This window comes from Aulostomus chinensis, chromosome 10, assembly GCF_037954235.1.
Source record: "Aulostomus chinensis isolate RoL2024-O1b breed Wild chromosome 10, RoL_Achi_v1.0, whole genome shotgun sequence".
NCBI classification, from domain to species: domain Eukaryota; kingdom Metazoa; phylum Chordata; class Actinopteri; order Syngnathiformes; family Aulostomidae; genus Aulostomus; species Aulostomus chinensis.
The window spans coordinates 21,591,233-21,608,755 of NC_141329.1; the positions used below are offsets into that span (position 1 = coordinate 21,591,233).

Genomic DNA, 17,523 nt, shown 5'->3' on the forward strand with positions numbered 1-17,523 from the left:
CTCTCTTCACGCCTCCCTTATTGCTCCGAGGGGAACCTGCAGCCTTCTGTTCTGTTCGTAGCTGGCAAGGACGTAGGCATCAGAACGCTACTCATGGAGGGGGTCGTGAGCTGAGGCAGGCGTGATCTAGGGTTCCACTGTCAGGGTGGAATAGGAAGGTAGAGTAGAATCCATAAACCTAGAATGATGAGGCTTTTGTGTACCTCAAGGGTAACATCAGGTCTCCCCACAGGGTCATCTACAATCCCCACAAATATACGTAGCAATCAGAAGCTTTTCCAGCACAGGAACATTTAAGAAACCCTGCTTCAATGCTTTCTCTTTTTTCCAACCAGAATGGGCAAAGAGCCCAGGATCTGAAAATCTACTTTTATAACTGTGCCATGTGCTGCCACTGTGGGCTGGATGGAGAAATACTTCCAGTTAAGAGTGCTCGTGTGGGAAAAACATTTCTCCACAAAAGTCCTTGGCACTTGCTTGCATTCCTGTGTGTGGTGTCTGTATCTATGAAAGCATAATAATAATAGATGCACATATTTTATATTATTATTGAAATGTACGATTCTGAAGAAGAGGGACTTCTCTTCATCTGACCTCCAAGAGCTGCTTCTGAAATGTGTCCCCCATGCGATACACTGCTAAATATATTCATCCCCACCCGAATCAATATGGTGTCATGGGAAAGCATATAAATAACAAGACACTTTTGAGGACATGTCCCATGGTATGTCATGGCATTTTTGGTGTCCCACGTCTCATTGATGAATATATGTCATGCATCTGCTATTCACGTCATTAGTGGTGATAGTTGTCAAAATTGTGTTCAAAAAGAAAAGAAAAGAAAACCAAAAACAACAACAGTGGAACAGTGGAAAAATATTAGTGCAAATAGAAGTTGATGACGAATCGAATGTGTGAAAAGTTAAAAAAAAAAAAAAAAATCTGGGTCATCCAAGACACCAGCCACCAGACACCAGCTTTGTCCACTAGCGTAGCAATGACTGAACAAATTAGCTGCAAACCAGAAAAAGATGCTACGCTAACAGGATCCATACGGGCTCCTGTGACTGCGTCCTTCCTGTATTAATTCCCCTCGAGTGAAAATAAGATACCAGCAGACGTAACGCCTAATTTGTGAAGTTTAATGTTAAACTGCATGACTTGTTTTTTTGTTTTTTTTTCCACACATCAGATAATTAATATTTACATCAAACATAATTCCAAAAAACAAACAAACAAAAAAATAAAAACAGAAAAGTTCAGTTCTGTCACATTATATCTTCATTCAAGCATGGACAGCTAAAAGAGCTCAGAACCCTAATACAACTATAAACCTTTCACAAATGTACAACCGACATCAAACAGAATGTGCTGCAGGCCTATTTATATTTATATGTTAAAAAATAAATATTAAAAAACTAAATGTTACAGTCTTACAAAACACAAGAGAACAAGGTTGAAAAAAAAGGTGAAAACAAAGTGACACTTATTATCACTGAAATAAGTAAATATGACTTAAGATATAAGAAATTCACAATTGAAAGTGTAAATGCTATTTGAAGCATGCTTTGCTGTAAGTAGCATTTACATAATAATAATAATAATGATGATAATAATAGTAATAATAATGATAATAATACTAATAATCATAATAATCATAATCATAATAATAAATGTGTCACAAAAAGACAAACTTGTGTTTCAGTGGGGGTTTTTTTCACACAGGAGGTACGGCAATAACAAACTCCTTCAGTGGTTGGAGGCCACTGCTTAAACTAATGCTAGCACACATATCGAGCCATTGCAAGACAACAAGGTGAGCACAGGAGAAAGTCTCACAAATTTTACTTTATCCAAACCATACCACCACCATTAAGAGTTAACAACAAATTACCTTCAACACCTCAAGGTTTGTTTTGTTTTTTTCTTTTTCTTGTATTTTTCTTTTTCACATTGAGCACAAACACAAGTATTTTCTCTCTTTTTTTTGTATATATCCAAACATACATCTGACATGGCAGAAAATGTGAAGTCAGTTGTTGCAAATTTGCTGTGTCTAGAGGGCTTTTTTGTGTATGTGCGTGTGTGTGTGTGTGTGTGTGTGTGTGTGTGTGTGTGTGTGTGTGTGTGTGTTTGTGTGTGGGAGGCAGTATCCTGAAATTGGCTCGGCAAGCACTTTAGCTTATGTATGGTCTGAAATGAACAGTCACAGTGTAAAATGGACTTTGAAAATATGTGGAGTGTTATTGTATACATCACTAAGCATTCTCTAAAAAAATACAGGAGCAAGCTTTTCTCTTCAGTGTTTCTTCAAACTACTTAGGCTATATCAGTACAATTAAACAAATTATATTAAAAAAATATTTAGAAATGCTAAACATGTAGGCTTTCATTGGAATCCTCTTTAAGTACAACGAGTTAAAGACGATTTCGCTCTGGAGAACCTACGGATGTGATTGTCTTCACCTACTGCACCTGCATAAACTTCTATTGGTTGAGAACATCGCACAGACACAAAGAACCAACAATGTAATGAATTGAACCGCAGTGTGGAAGACGGATATGAAAAATACAGCATATGGCAAGCGATGATGTAAACTGGGAATGTAACAGCACATTGCCAGCTATGTTTATTTCCCATTAAACAAGGTTATTTTCAAAAGGACAGTTTGGCTCGGTTGAAGTGGGGTTGTAGTTTGGTTAGGGTTAGCGTGTCTGCCGTGCTGAGGAGCTGCTATTGTTGTTCATCAAACAACAACAACAACAAAAAAAGAAAAAACAACAACAGTGGTTGAAAAAAATGTGTCAGTTAAGTGTTGGTTTGCAGGGACAGAGAGTGAACTGACAGCTCGCTTCAGCACCATGGAGAGCGGCCAGTCAATCTCACCGTGTGCTCTTTTCATTCAGTTTATAGTTACAACAGCAAAAAAAGTACTACAGTATATTTCATGTATAACTTACTCCATTGTTAGCCATAAAGAGCGAAATGTCAGGACATTTTCATTTTTTTTAGTTTATGATAAAACAAGTTTCTTCTCAACAATGAGTAACACATATAAATGAAGCATATGGTTGGCAATTTGTGTGTTGTGAGTGGGGTTCAGCCTGTTAATTGAGAAATGCATGTGCAGGTGTTATAAAGCCTAGTATGTGCATGATTACTATACTGCTAAAGATGATGTCAGGTGGCAACACCTGCAAAAAACACGCATTATACGTTTTATAACATTTTCATGACTTGCTGTCACACAGGTCTTTCTTTGGCTCTGCAGATGTTTTCCTATTCCAACGCTTATTGTGTGTTGTACTCTGGAGCACTGTACATCAGCTGTTTGGGTCAGAGAATGCTAATGCGTAGGAATATGAAGGAGGCTCTACGGTTGAAAATACAGACCCAAAGAAAAGGTTGTCTGACAGCAAAAGTGGTTGAATTTGTTACAAGTAATGCTTTTGTGTGAATGGATGTTGAGGGTTGTTTTTTTTGGGGGGGGGGGGCATTTATTCAGGTAGATTAAATATGTTGTTGTTTTGTTTGTTTGTTTGTTTGTTTGTTTGTTTTTTGTTGACTGCGGCCCATTGCTGGAGCCTTAATTGCAGGGAAGACACACTGACCTCATCTACTGAAGCTTGGACCCTTACCACTCACGATCACCTCATATCACACCACTTCAGGAAATCCAAACTGTCCCTTTAATGTAAACGCTGGCATAGAAGCAGATCCAGAAAAAAAACAACAACAACAACAACAAAAAAACAAAACAAAAATTAAATATGTCTTTGGCAACTAATGGTAGATAATCATCGTCATTATCATCGTAATAATATTAAACTGGATGGATAGAAATAGAGAAATACAAATAAATACTGGTGGATCTCAAGCCCTTTATTTTTCTTCATAGCTAATCAGGATAACATTCACTTCTAATTAGCCAAAATATCCATTGAATCTTCACAACAGCAAAGCTATTACGAAAAGCAATGAGGGTTTCAGTTGAGAGGCTGCCAATTCACACCATCACATAATAGCCTTGTCATTAACTGTCACAAGGGAGGAGTAGTCCATGTCATTATAGATTGATAATTACATATTGAATGTTTGTTTGATCTTTTTTTTTTCTCCTGTCATCAGAATGCACCCAATCACACGTGCAGTTTACATGACTTTTCAAAGAAGCGAGCGTTCGATGGATAAATAAAAGAAAACAAAAACAAAAAACAAGCTAAAAAGAAAACAAAAAAAAGAAGCACAATGCTATGTAAGTTCACACCTACTGTGGGAAAGGTTTAAAAAAAATGTAAAAAGAAAAGAAATTATTGAGTGATACAATGGCATATTCTGTACACAGTTGGCAGAAAAGAAAAATATCCAAAGGTGAGGAAGCAATAAAAACAAACAATAGTGAGGGGAGAAGTGGTGAGGGGGGCCAGTTGGTGCAGGCTATGCTAATATCACAAGGTCAGCGGGGTCATACAGTAGAGCAAGCGGTGCACGATACAAATACACATCATGGCAGAGGAAAGCCCATGTGTTATAAGCATAGGGGGAAGCGAGGTGGGGGATGGATGCACATCCGTTTTCTGCTGAGCTTCAAGCGGCACTACCATGTTGCCTCTTCCGCAGCTCATAGTTGTGTGGCATGTCACACGGATTGCTCCTTGGGGAACGTGAACGGGGCTTGAGGCGCAGGGGCAGAGAAGCTGGTGTTGGAGTACATGGGCTCGTTGGAGGGGGGCTGCATGTAAGGGTGCTGAGGCAAGAACGTAACAGGAGGGAAGGCTTGAGCGGGCTGAGGCTGAGGCTCGGGGACGTGCTCCATGTTTTGCTGGTAGCTCATGTATTCAGCTGGGTTCAGCAGCTCTTCTGGATGTCTCCCCGAGTCCTAGGAGAAGATAAGGGGGAAAAGACAAATACTGCGGGGTCACAGGGGTGTTTGAAAGCAGGTTTGCTGAAGCTGAAATGGGGTTTCCTCATATCAGTGCATTATAATACACAGCATCATGAGCCGCTGACAGGATCACTAAGTGAGTGTGAGCAGACAAGCAGTATTTATCAGTCTCACTTCAGTAGTATTTCTGTGATATACAGTATACTGTAGTTCATTCTCATGTTGTACTGCATGAATCAACCATGAAGGCTTTATACTTTTCCTTTCATTTGCTCAATGGTAAAGAACATTGAAATCAGTAGGTGGCACTGATCATGATGACTGCAGTCCTCAAATAATATTGTCTTGTCTGTTCTGGTCAAAACAGCTGTATTAATTTGCCAGTTTGTAAATTTGGAAGATTTATTTGACAACCTTTTAGTTTTATGTTTACAGTAAATGGAAAGTGTATGAGCAATCCTTTCATTGCAGCACCAGATGTGGCATAAAATCTCCCATATGTGCTTCACTAGCCGCTCTGTTTTTCCACTGAGGGCTCTGGAGTCATGACTCAGACCGACAAAAATAGAGCTGCAAACTGCGGTGGACCTGACCGACATTTTTTTGCCTTTCTTTTCTTTTTTCCCTTTTTTTTTTTGGTAGCAGTACAAAATCATTAACTGTTTCAATTTGGTTCCACATACAGCACATCACCACAATGGTAGCGACTGTCCATATCTTTGCCATATGCAGAAACGTTTTTCATGTTCTTATCAGATCTCTAATTTTTCCTACATCATATTGCAGGAAAGACTCAGAACCTCTCAACTGAGCAACTTTATAATAGGAGGTGACAAGCTATAGGTGTCAAGGTGTAAATCAGACAAAAACACATTTAGGATTTTTCTTCATGTGACCTTCAGCACTAGAAAAATAACAACTTGAACACTTCTATTCTGTGAAGGAAGTTAGTTGACTGAAAAAAAACCTACAAGAAAGAATGTCCATAATAAACAGAGGAGTACACTGGATGACGGAAACCTCTCTTTCAGAGGCTCTGATGTAGCGGATCTTTAACTCCTGAGACACATCAGCTGTTTCTGCATCATACAAACAACTAACTATCAAAATGGCAAAATATGCCATTAAAATAAACCAGTGCATAACATAAATAAACAAAATGTATGTGTACATTTAACTTGTGTAGGTTCTTTACTTATTTAAGTTACTTTTTGTATCATGCGCAATAAAACTTGTATCAATTCACTTTGTGCAGCATTAAAACATTACAACGGACATCGAAATTTGACAAGGCCGCCACATAACCTTAAATAAATGCGTTGGCATCAGGGTTTTTGTTTTGTTTTTGAACTGATGTCATGAAGTGATGCCTCCCTGTTGTCATGATATTGACATAAATGAATATCAAATATTCAGACAGAATTGTCTCAAGAGGCTTTTTGCATGCATTTTTCTTTCCTGTTAGAGTCAAATCCAATCAAAATAATTGCGGTTACATTGCTGCTGCTGTTACATCATGTTGCTGCATTCAGAGTCTGTTTATGAGAATTCTAAACCAAGGGCTTCTAGTGCTATACTTGAAAGTTCACAATGGCTTTAATGGAGCAATGGAGTTCACTGTGTTCTCCAGATGTTACCCAACATGCTCCTGTAAACTCCTGCCACTGTGTAAGCCAGGACTCTAGTTTCTCTGCTGTAAAATGGAGTTGTTATCCAAAAAGTTCTGTCTGCTGAAAACTACAGAGATATTTTTAGGTATCCTCAAAGAAGGTAACAGGCAGGGATTGGATTTTCTCTTTCTAACCTGATTCCTTGCTATTGATTTCATGACTGAAAAATAATCGACAATTTGACTTGAAACACTGAAGGGTCAATTTTCATACAAGACTAATTTAGTTTCTCTGCAGCGACCAAAGCAAGCAATTAAACTGCCACACAAATGCAAGAAAGAAGAAAAATACTCTATTAAAGACATTAAAAATATTATTATGGCAGCCCTAATCCTGATCTAAACTTGTAGGTCTAAAGTTGTTTTATTAGTCTGGAGAATTAAAAAGTGACAGTGAAAAAAAAAGAAATCAAAACCTGACATTTTCAAGGGAAATTGCACCATCTTTTTTTGCAAATAAGAAAAATAAGAACGACAAACACTTATATGACAGTGATGAATAACTGACATGCAAAAGTAAATATAAAAAAAAACAAATGGATGAAAATGAAAATGGAACTTACGAATATTCCTCAAACATCTCTACATCTACGAAAACGATGATCCCAGCCCTGAGAACGTTTCGGGGGGCAACAAAACCAGAAAGAGTCTTACAGAAATTTTTCAAAACAAACGGTTGCAATACAGAGAGTGTAAAACCAAATAAGGATTCCAAAAATAATAAGATATACGAATAAATGGTTGCACTGAAGCTGCCACAAAGTATAAATCACGGGAAAAACACAGGGGTATCAGGACGGGGGTTTTATTAAGCAAGCGCCAAAAAAGTACCTTACTGTATAAAGATCCAGTAAAAGTGTGTGTTTGATCTCTATAAAACGTGCGCTTTATCTCCTCATAACGTGAAATTAAATTGTCAAATTAAAAATGCAGTATGAAATTGAATAAACTGCTCTTAGTTGTAATATTGGAGATAGTGATAGCGTGTTTTTAGGCTGCAATAAAGATAAAAAGACGGGGCTTCTGTGTTATTGTGAAGGATGAGGTGTAAACAGCAGCGGTGTTCAGGATAAGCAGTGTTCTTGTGTCTTCACAACAGAAGACATGCAAGAAAACCTTCCCTGACACACATGCTGGAGACACTGACAGAGCCGTCTGAAGAGCTTATTTTCCTCAGGTCAGTATCAAGGACCACTCAAGCTGCCGAGGGAAAAAAATAAAATAAATAAAATAACTTTCTACTTTGTCAGATATTAACTTCTTTGCTTAGAGAGAGAGAGAGAGAGAGAGAGAGAGAGAGAGAGAAAAAAACCTTGGTATTTCCAGGCAAAATTAAAAGCAACAGTCTGTGGAGCAGTTTGTCACGCGCGTGCCTTGAAACTTTGAAGGATCCATTGTTCATTTCAAACTTGGGAAAACTGTCAATATACTGTAGTGTCACTTGAACACACAGAAAAGAAAAAAAAGAACTATAACCTTGAAAAATTGGTGGTTTGAACTAGAAAAAAACAAAACAAAACAGTGAAAACGTTTCTTTTTTTCACCTTTGGACAAAACCAAGCTGTTTGGCTGTTTCTGGTATTTCCAGACATTATAAGAGGTAACTATGAAACCTCCAGCTACGCAGATGAAAATGAGGTTAAAAACCAATGAACAAATCACTTTGAATGGATCTTTTACAATTCGATATGTTGGCCTGTCGGATGTACTGACATGAATCAGGCTTCCATTCTTTTCAAAACTCAGTGTTTGTCACCGTGTCCTCCACTGTTGTGTGCCCACTGCCATACTAGAACAACTGCAAAAAAATTGTATTGTTAGCCAGGTGTGTTATGGCAGCTATATTTCAGATATCTCAATATACAACTACCCAACTATGCAAATGTCGTCCAATAAACTGGAATGGGAATTTGGTATTTGGAACAGTTCTGAGTCCTTTTGTAGATTTAGTCATCAATATAATTCGATATATATTATCAAACGACCAGGTGAAACACAGGAAGTTGTATTTTCAGCTCTCTTTTGAAAATCTCAGTAAATTTCATCGTAATACCTATCGTATCATATTGCTTCATGGTTAAATTGCATCATAGAATATATTTTGTGCTAAAATTTGCATTGTCTATCATGATAGATTGTGACTAAATCGTACGGATAGATAGATAGATAGATAGATAGATAGATAGATAGATAGATAGATAGATAGATAGATAGATAGATAGATAGATAGATAGATAGATAGATAGATAGATAGATAGATAGATAGATAGTGATGAAACCAGCCTGCTGTCAGATTTAACAACCTTACAGTTACTGACACTGCACGAGTTGGATTTTATGTAGAAACTAAGTGTAACATTCCCATCTTTGTTCATAACTGTTAGTTGAGAGTTTTGGTTTGGTCTTTTTTTTTTTTTTTAATTGATTGTATGCAGTAACTCCACGCTGCATCGTTTACACCAGTTGATTTCCCCACAACTGGCTGATTGCCACGGCAACCACAAAAAAACGGACCTCCCCACAGACGTTATGAGGACACACAGAGGATGCAGAGAATGAACACAGAGAGGGGAAGAGATGAGGGCCCAGACAACAGAGACTAATACTGTATAGATCTCAGATTGCCCTTCGATGAGGAATCTGAGATGGGGGAGAGGATGAGGAGTCGCGGGGGGGGGGGGGGGGGTAATGTGTGTTTCACAGAGATGCAACTAGATGAAAGTACTTCAGACCCCCACCGCTACCATCGATAGCTTTCAGATGGATCTGGAGTAGAAACGGACACGTTGTTTTTCTTAACAACAGGTTGCGCCTCCCATTTTGCAGCCCAGATGTTGAAGTGCTAACTTACATCCACACTACACACTTCAAAACTGTGTTTACATCCCTCTCCGTTAAAAGACGCGCCATGGACACGCCTGGCTACTGCAGATGCTCCTGAGGGTGAGATTGGGTATTTTTTTCATGAATGCTTGTGTTTTCTACTGCTAGAAAATGAACTCACAATAGTTCATTAATATCTTGTTTTTGGGACTGCAGTTTCCTTTTGTATTTTTTTTTCAGGCTCTATGGAGGTCAAAATTAAAGATGTAATGTCGCTATGTTAAACTTAGATTGTTCTAAATATGCACGGTTATCTTTAAAGGGAAATGTAACTCCAAAAATGCAATTAGGGACAAACTTTTAGATTTAATCTGGGTGAATATTCATTTTCCAAAGCAATTGTCTTTTATAAACTAGCTGCCAAGATGTTGAGCTGTGTAACCTGAAATGGGAGGAGAAGACAGGCCTTATTTAGATTAAGTGGACAGCGCTTACCGAGGTAATATGTGATGCTCAAGGCCGTTCGGCATTTTGATGGTCTCATTCAAGTTTAGCAGATGTCATTTATATGATAAGTGGAAGTGAGTGTCTCCAAAGGATCTGAACAAATCTTTGACATCGCATGGATCCGATCAAATTGTTAAAGCAAAATAGTCTGTTTATCCAATTTATGTGAACGTAAAATTTCTAATTTATTATAATGGCATTTTTTTTTTTTGTCTTTCCATCAAAATATTACTCGGGGTATTGATAAAGGCTTGGATTGTACAACAGTTTCAAAATTGCATTAATATGTATTTTCAATAAGTTTAAATGAACAATTTTTGCCAAATGTGTTTACTTTTACTTTCTAATATGCGGCCTTGCACTAGTATAAAGTGTTTTTTTTTTTTTTGCACAATAAATGTTTGAGGCTAATCTATTTTTCTATAGTGGTTTGTATCTTGGACTGGAATTAAAACACCAGCAACTTCATTATCCGTTTATGCTAAATGACGCTTCCATCCAACGCACCAGATTACGCATCGCAAGCGTTAGCGCTCCTGTTTTACGGAAATGTGTTTTTATTTCACTTCTTATCAGGTTCAAAGTTTTTTTTTTCTTGTCAGCAGAGTAGGTGCTCTGGAAATTCATTCCAGCAACTCTGAGGTAAAGGAGTATGAGGCTAATATTATCAAATGCATACATTTAAAACTGAAGGTGGCTAATCTAAATGAAATCTGGCTCACCTTGAAGTCATTTTGAGCACCAATATGTGGGCTTGATAGCAAACCCTCTGAGAAGTATGGCCAAAATATGTTTCTGTACCTGATAACGTAATAACGCCGCCAAAGCAAATGAATACTTGAAAAATACAATCAGGATGTGATTAACTGTTTCCTGATTTATCCCACAGATTACTGACCAAAGGTGATTTTAAAAGCTTTTATCGTTCCCCGAGAATAAAAGCAGAATTTTGTCCCTGTGAATATGAGGTTTAATCTTTGGCTTTGCCTAGTGAGATTTTATTGACTGGCGTAACCCCGTGAGTGGAGCCAGACAAGATGAGGCCTAATGACTTATTGCAAACAGGGAACGCAGACAGGCAATTCCCAGGAGGACCTTTATATTGAAACTGTTCCACAGCCACTGTGTCATCATTTACAGAGCTGCTGAGTGAACATCTTGTGAAATTTGTCTGCTCTGTTTCACAACGCTTTAATCTGTTGTCCAATCAGATCAATAAGTTATTTCTCAGCATCCAGTGTTGGGGGGTAAGTGCTGTGTTCAAATCTTTCTTGAATAAATGTTTATTATAGGTGTATTGCAGATGTGTATATCCACTGTTAGATTTTTATTTTTTGAAGTGACTTAGTGGATAATTCTTCTTTTTAGCCAATAATTTATCCAAAAAGGTTCTTTACAAAAGGTTAAAACAGTCAATAAATGTTGATGTCATTACTTTCTCTGATTCAGTTTTATCTGTTGTCCCAGAAAAACATGGCAACAATTCAATTTAAAGTATCCTAACCTCGTTTTCATTTACATGAAGGTAATTAAGGTATTCAAGTTTTTTTAAGACCCACAGCCAGAATAAAGGAAGTTTCAGTTAATGTTATGTTATGTTATGTTAATGTTAATGTTCATATTTTACAGTTTGTCGTTAGTTTGTAATTTTCAATCTGGAATGTTACAGATACATGTGTGAGGAGATGAAAATATCAACCACCAATAAATAGTAGATATGTTGCAAGATATGTTACTTCTGCATCTGAGGTGTCCATTCTTTTACTCCAGTACAAAGATGATGTCAGAAATGCAGTATGCACCCTGCTTTGGGGTATTCCTGCAGGGAGGAATACGTTCATAAAGAAAAGCATAAAATCTATTCTCTGTTTTCTGGAATCCATTGTATTTACTTATACTTTTGTTTTCTTGTTGTGTTCATCAAATTGAGAAGCTGGTTGACAGCATTCTTCATTGTGTGTGTCAAGGGAATTTTAATTAAAGGAATATCTGTATTAGTGGTGAACTTCGTCTTTGCGGGCCACTGTATCACAAGGAACAAATAATTAAAATAATCACGAATACAAAATGTGTCCTAGCAACCACGAGCGCTTTGTCCAGGCAACACTGAACCCACTTGAATGTCTGTTGTGCGTCTCTGAGGGGTTGAATAGTGTTTTTTTCAGACATGCAGAGGCTCCTGTTACGTCTGCAGCGAACAACATTGGAATTCTTATTTAGCTTTGAAGTGTTGCTGCCTTCAATGTTAAATCTCCAAATCACCACACACAAAAAATCAACAACAGAAAACAAAAAACCCAATTGCTCTAAATAGATATGTTTTCATTAGAACAAAAAAGGTTACATTTTCATGAAAATGGATGTAATTAATAATTAAAAGTAAAACAAACAATAAAAAACAGGGCAGGAAGAATATGTATTTGTTCATGGAGATTTATCCAATTAACTCACGACTCAGTGTTTTTCTGAATTGATGGGATACTTAGTTCTGTTTGTGATTAGATCCCTATTTTCTCCTTAACTCAATTAACCAGAAATTAATGAATTCAGAAAAAAAAAATGGGGCATTTAATTTTTCCCAGGCGAACATAAAACCCCTCTGTTGATGGTAACTGAGAAAATAAATCAAAAAATGGGTCAGTTTAAATTTTGAAAGTTTGATGTACAATGGAAAACAGTATTAACCACTGCAATTACCACTGCAGGAGGAAATTGTCTTTAAAATAGACCTTTTCAGTGCTTCCAATAACTGTGCTTCAAGATGTCTGAAGAATTGCCTACAAATTGCCTCCGTAAATTGTCTTCCACCTTCCAGATCACCATAGAAACCATTACGACCAATCTAACAAAAGAGCTGATTGTGCACATAGAGCGCACTGGAAAACAGTGTCTAACTGGGATCGTAATCATGTGAGAGGCATGTTTCACAATTTCTCTCCCAAAAAAAGGAAAAAAGAAATTACACGACGTGCTTGAAATCTTCATTTATGATCATTTAAAGTGAGTATATTTTTCTTACTTTTAAAGTAAATGCATCAGCATGTTCATGCACATGACTCATGCACCTGAATTCTCCCATGTTATTTTAGTAGAGGATGTTAGATTCTGCTTCTCCTCTTTCATGCATAAAACCTGTGAGGTGAGAGATGAAGGGTTACCACCAACCCCCCCCCCCCCCTGCGAAAAAAGCTTTTAGATTTTGCTATTGCTACTTTTGAATACCCTAAAAATATGTCTGCCTTGACTGAACTTTCCACAGAGCAATGAGGCGGCAAAAGACGACCAAATAGGAAGGTTGACAGGGGAATCATGTGGATTAGGAAGGTCGGTACATGTGAAAAAAGGGTGTGGGATGAACGATAGGAAGGAGTGCATCAGTCTGTGTACCTTGAGGCCAAAGTCTGAGGGGAAAGGCCTATAATGGCATGCGCTAGTGTGAGCTAGGCTGGATGGTTGCATACTCGACAAGGTCCCCAGGGCCAGTGTGAGCAGAGCTTCGTGGGCCGGGAGAGGAAGCCAAAGCTGCAGTATCCAGCTCCGCATACTGGACATCACAGTCCTTGTGGGCAGAGTTCTGGAGACAAGAGAGGTGAAAGGTGTGTGAAGAGTGTGGCAGCCAAACATATGAGAGTGAGAACGACAAGAGAGAGAGAGAGAGAGAGAGAGAGAGAGAGAGAGAGAGACTGCCGGAGAAAAGGAGCAGCTGAGACAGATGAGAAAAAAAACACGGACTGATGGGAAGACGTGGACATTGCGTTGGTGAGCAGTGTTTGTTAGACATGAAGGCAAAGAAAGTTGTGAAAGCAACAATGTAAGATAAAAACTGAAGGTGACAAACCAACAACGAGGTGGAGATGTTAAACACATATAATCAAGATGAACATTTATAGATGATAAATTAAAAGTTGGAGATGGAAAATGTTTTTTTGTTCAGAGTTGTTTTCAACACAAGCATCGCTGTAGCTAAACAATCCAAACAGTTTGCATGTGTTGCAAATCCCATGCTTTGATTGAAGGTGATGCAGGTCAACATAATGGCATAATCGATCCATCCCATTCTTGTGACGTTTATGGAATACTGTACCTTGAGGGAACTTCTTCAAATATGGCAAAAATGTCCACTGGGAGTAAGAAGCTAATGTCGACAAACTGCTAACAACAGCAAAGCTACACAAAAAAGTTTCCTTACAAACACATCGTTGAGTATAATCAACATCTTCTTTAGGTGATCATACACTCATCCATCCATCCATCCATCCATCCATCCATCCATTTTCTTCCACTTATCCTGTTATGGGTCGCAGGGGCTGGAGTCTATCCCAGCGGCTTTTGGGCGAGAGGCGCCGTTCACCCTGGACAGGTCACCAGTCCATCACAGGGCCAACACATAGAGACAGACAACCATTCACACTCACAGTCACACCTACAGTCAATTTAGAGTATCAATCAGCCTCGTCCTCTCTTGATGTCTTTGGACTGTGGGAGGAAGCTGGAGTACCAGAGAGAACCCACGCAGGAACAGGGAGAACATGGAGACTCCACACAGAAAGATCCCGTGCCGGAGCCAAACCTGGAACCTTTTTGCTGTGAGGCAACAGTGCTGACCACTGCACCACTATGCCGCCATCATACACTCAGTAGTCTAAAAATACTTTGATTTGAGCTTAAAACAAATTGTAACACTTCCTGTTTAATGCTTCTTCACAGCGTCGAGTGTGACCAGCTGGCATGTTCAGTCACTTGTGTGCTTTCATGTTGTGTTGAACTGTAAGTATTATCTTAAGTCTGTAGCACAAATCAAACCAATTGCAGATTACATAGCAAATGGATGATAAAGAACATGTGGGTTATAACAAATGAGGAGTTTGTAAATAGACTTGGGTTGTTTTGTTGTTATTTTGTTGTTGACTTGACAGCCGTCATTTACCGTGAGTTTCAAGTTAAATATTTGTGACCGGCTCCTTTTTCATTCCCAAAGAAGTAAAGCAAGAGGTAAAATATATCTTTGTAAGCTGACGACTCTAATTTTTAGGGCCTCAAAAGGTAATATTGAAGTGCCGCTGTAATTCAATGCAAAATTGGATTTATTTAGCACTTCGTCTCTATCGTACCACCTTCTGCAGCTGCTGATGTTTCTGGTTCCGATGTTATTCTAGACTCGCAGGCGCTGGCAGGAATCAAAAGACAAATGCCCCATTTTATTTACCGAGGTAAAAACTCCAAAATCTACTTTCCTGCTGCATCATGTTTTCTTATTATAAGAGTAAAACTACTGCTTGAGAAAGTCAGTGATTGGAACAGAAAGAATTGCCTTTTAGTCCACCCGCATTTTCCTGGAAATGAAATCAATAAAGAGAGAGGTATGATAAAGTGAATTCAAAGGCGAGATGTCATGTATTTTGTATCTACTTACGTAGTGTCTTAGGATGGATGGTGAGGAGGAGTGAGAGGGGAAATGCGATGCTGCGATACCTGTTGTCTTGACACTGCATCAGTGGATTTGCATCCAAGAAAGTATTACACACAAATGGTTGAAGCTTTCGCAGATTTTTTTTAGGTGGCTAATATAAATCTGCTCTGCAATCTCCCCACCATTGCATATTTCCTCACCGCTCATTCTCGGTTCGAGCAGGATATTTAAATATCTGGAATATTTGTCATGACCAGAGTGCAATCAAGGGGAAAATTATAGCCACCTCGCATTCAGAATTGGCAGATAGTGTTTTACCCCTAGAGAATCATCATTAGCAACACCCGGCACTCAGCAGTCAATGCATGCCTCGCACAAATAGTGTTTTGAAAACCTCGGTGATACCCCATTTATCCTAAGAGCAGACTTAAACTTCAATTTAAATGGAATGAAATCAGAGATAGGAAATACGTCTAAGGAAAAGTAACCCTGTGTGTCGGAATTTTTCTCCTTTGAGCATCGAATTGAAGATGATAATTTATAATATTGAATAAAGAAAAATTAACTCCTCCAGGGAAATAGTAATTGAGTAAACCCTGCAAGTTCTGAGCAAGAAGATGATTCACTTGTAAAGCAGAGCATAAATGCATATGCAGCACTTTTAACCAACTGTGCTGACAGCTAATATATGAATCACAGCACATGTGGCTCATCAATAGCGGCAGTAAAGTACAGAAGTTATGGAGCATTTTAGATGACGTCTGGTAGGAACTTCACCTTCAGCTGTGAGCATCGATTTCATTCTACACACAAGTGACATTTACTTCAATGCAGTCGGCAGGGACGAGCGAGACGATCTCGATCTCGATCTTAAACCTGTAAAATAGCTTGGATTGGAATTAAATGTACGACTGAGACGCCCCTCAGTTCAAATACAAAATAACTCAATACTTTGTTCAGACTTTTGAATAATTGTTCGAATACAAATTCTAATGAGCCAGAGAACCAATTAATGTCGCTAAAACTAAATGAAGAGTGCGGAGTCCTCGTGTGGCCACAGACAATTATTTTCAGTGATGTTGTTTTTGTTTAGTTTTTTCACACACACACACACACACACACACACACACACACACACACACATGTACTGTATATATATATGAAAAATAATAAACTAAATAAATAAGATATTGATATTCATGACTTTACGACAATTATAACCAAACTGAGGAACATATATCTCATGGTCACAAATACATTAAATCGAGTGGAAAAATTAACATGTTGTGCAGACTATGAATAGATTCTTGCATCTTGTAGTTTAAAAACACTCATGTGACAGCACAAGTAACATCTCATGGCCTTTTTTTCTCTCTATGAAAATAAACAAGTAAATATAAACCTAACATGAATAAGAATATCTCAATTGCCACTCCAGGGCTCTAGAAATAAGATGTTTCTAGATTTTTCAACAATGCTCAGTGACTGTGACATGCAAAGTCAAGCCCCTTTGTTTCTTCTGGAGATGTGTATAAAGGCTGATAAGTGTATGTTTAAACAGACGAATGGATGTTTAAGATGGCACGCAAACAGGAATGGAAGTGGAATTGATTCCTAAGAGTCTCTCGTAGTGAAGTAACAGGTCACCCAAAGCGTCACTGATTAGTTATTGTTTTTTTTCATGGTATTTGTTTTGCTTCATTTTTACCTTCTGCATATCACCAGCCCTCTGCACAGACTTTCAAGTGTTTCTCACCAGTGTGATGTCCAAAAATCCACACGCCAACTATGCGCATCAGGTTTGGTGCAAATTAACATTTCTGTGGTCTGTTTTCATCCAAAAAGAAAAAAAAAATATTGAGCCCAATGTAGTAATAATAGCTTGTAGAAATTTGCAGTCACTGGGTCTCATGGTACTGATGTTGCAAACAAAAATGCTGAATATCCTGTTTGACTAAAATGTTCAAATAGAATATAGACAACAGTAAAATTGCATAAAAAGATGAGAACCGTATTCGTCCAGTCGAGTAAACATAGCTGGTATAGATTTAGTCACTCGTTCACATGATGTGGAAGCTATAAAAAGAGATTAACTTTGCATTGAAATATCAAAAGAAATTGTAGTTATCAGTAAACATGCATTGTTCATACAGCCTAGTAAATATATCTGGAATGAATTTGGAGTCATTCAGTCACATGACTTAGAAAGGAAAAAAAAAAAGGAAAAA

General features: G+C 38.1%; 1 protein-coding gene across 4 annotated transcripts in view; it reads right to left on the reverse strand.

The window, feature by feature from the left end:
• Window positions 1–1,119: 1,119 nt before the first annotated feature.
• The window catches only part of nectin1b (nectin cell adhesion molecule 1b), a 165,223-nt gene continuing 148,819 nt past the window's right edge, over window positions 1,120–17,523 (reverse strand). For 2 of the 4 annotated variants that reach the window (XM_086216444.1, XM_086216445.1), the window contains one exon: window positions 1,120–4,880. In XM_086216444.1, coding sequence (XP_086072570.1) covers window positions 4,641–4,880 — 240 coding nt within the window. In that variant the 3' untranslated portion in view covers window positions 1,120–4,640. Of the gene's footprint in view, window positions 4,881–13,272; window positions 13,460–17,523 lie in introns of all 4 variants that reach the window. The other 2 variants (XM_086216447.1, XM_086216446.1) reach the window with 2 other exon arrangements.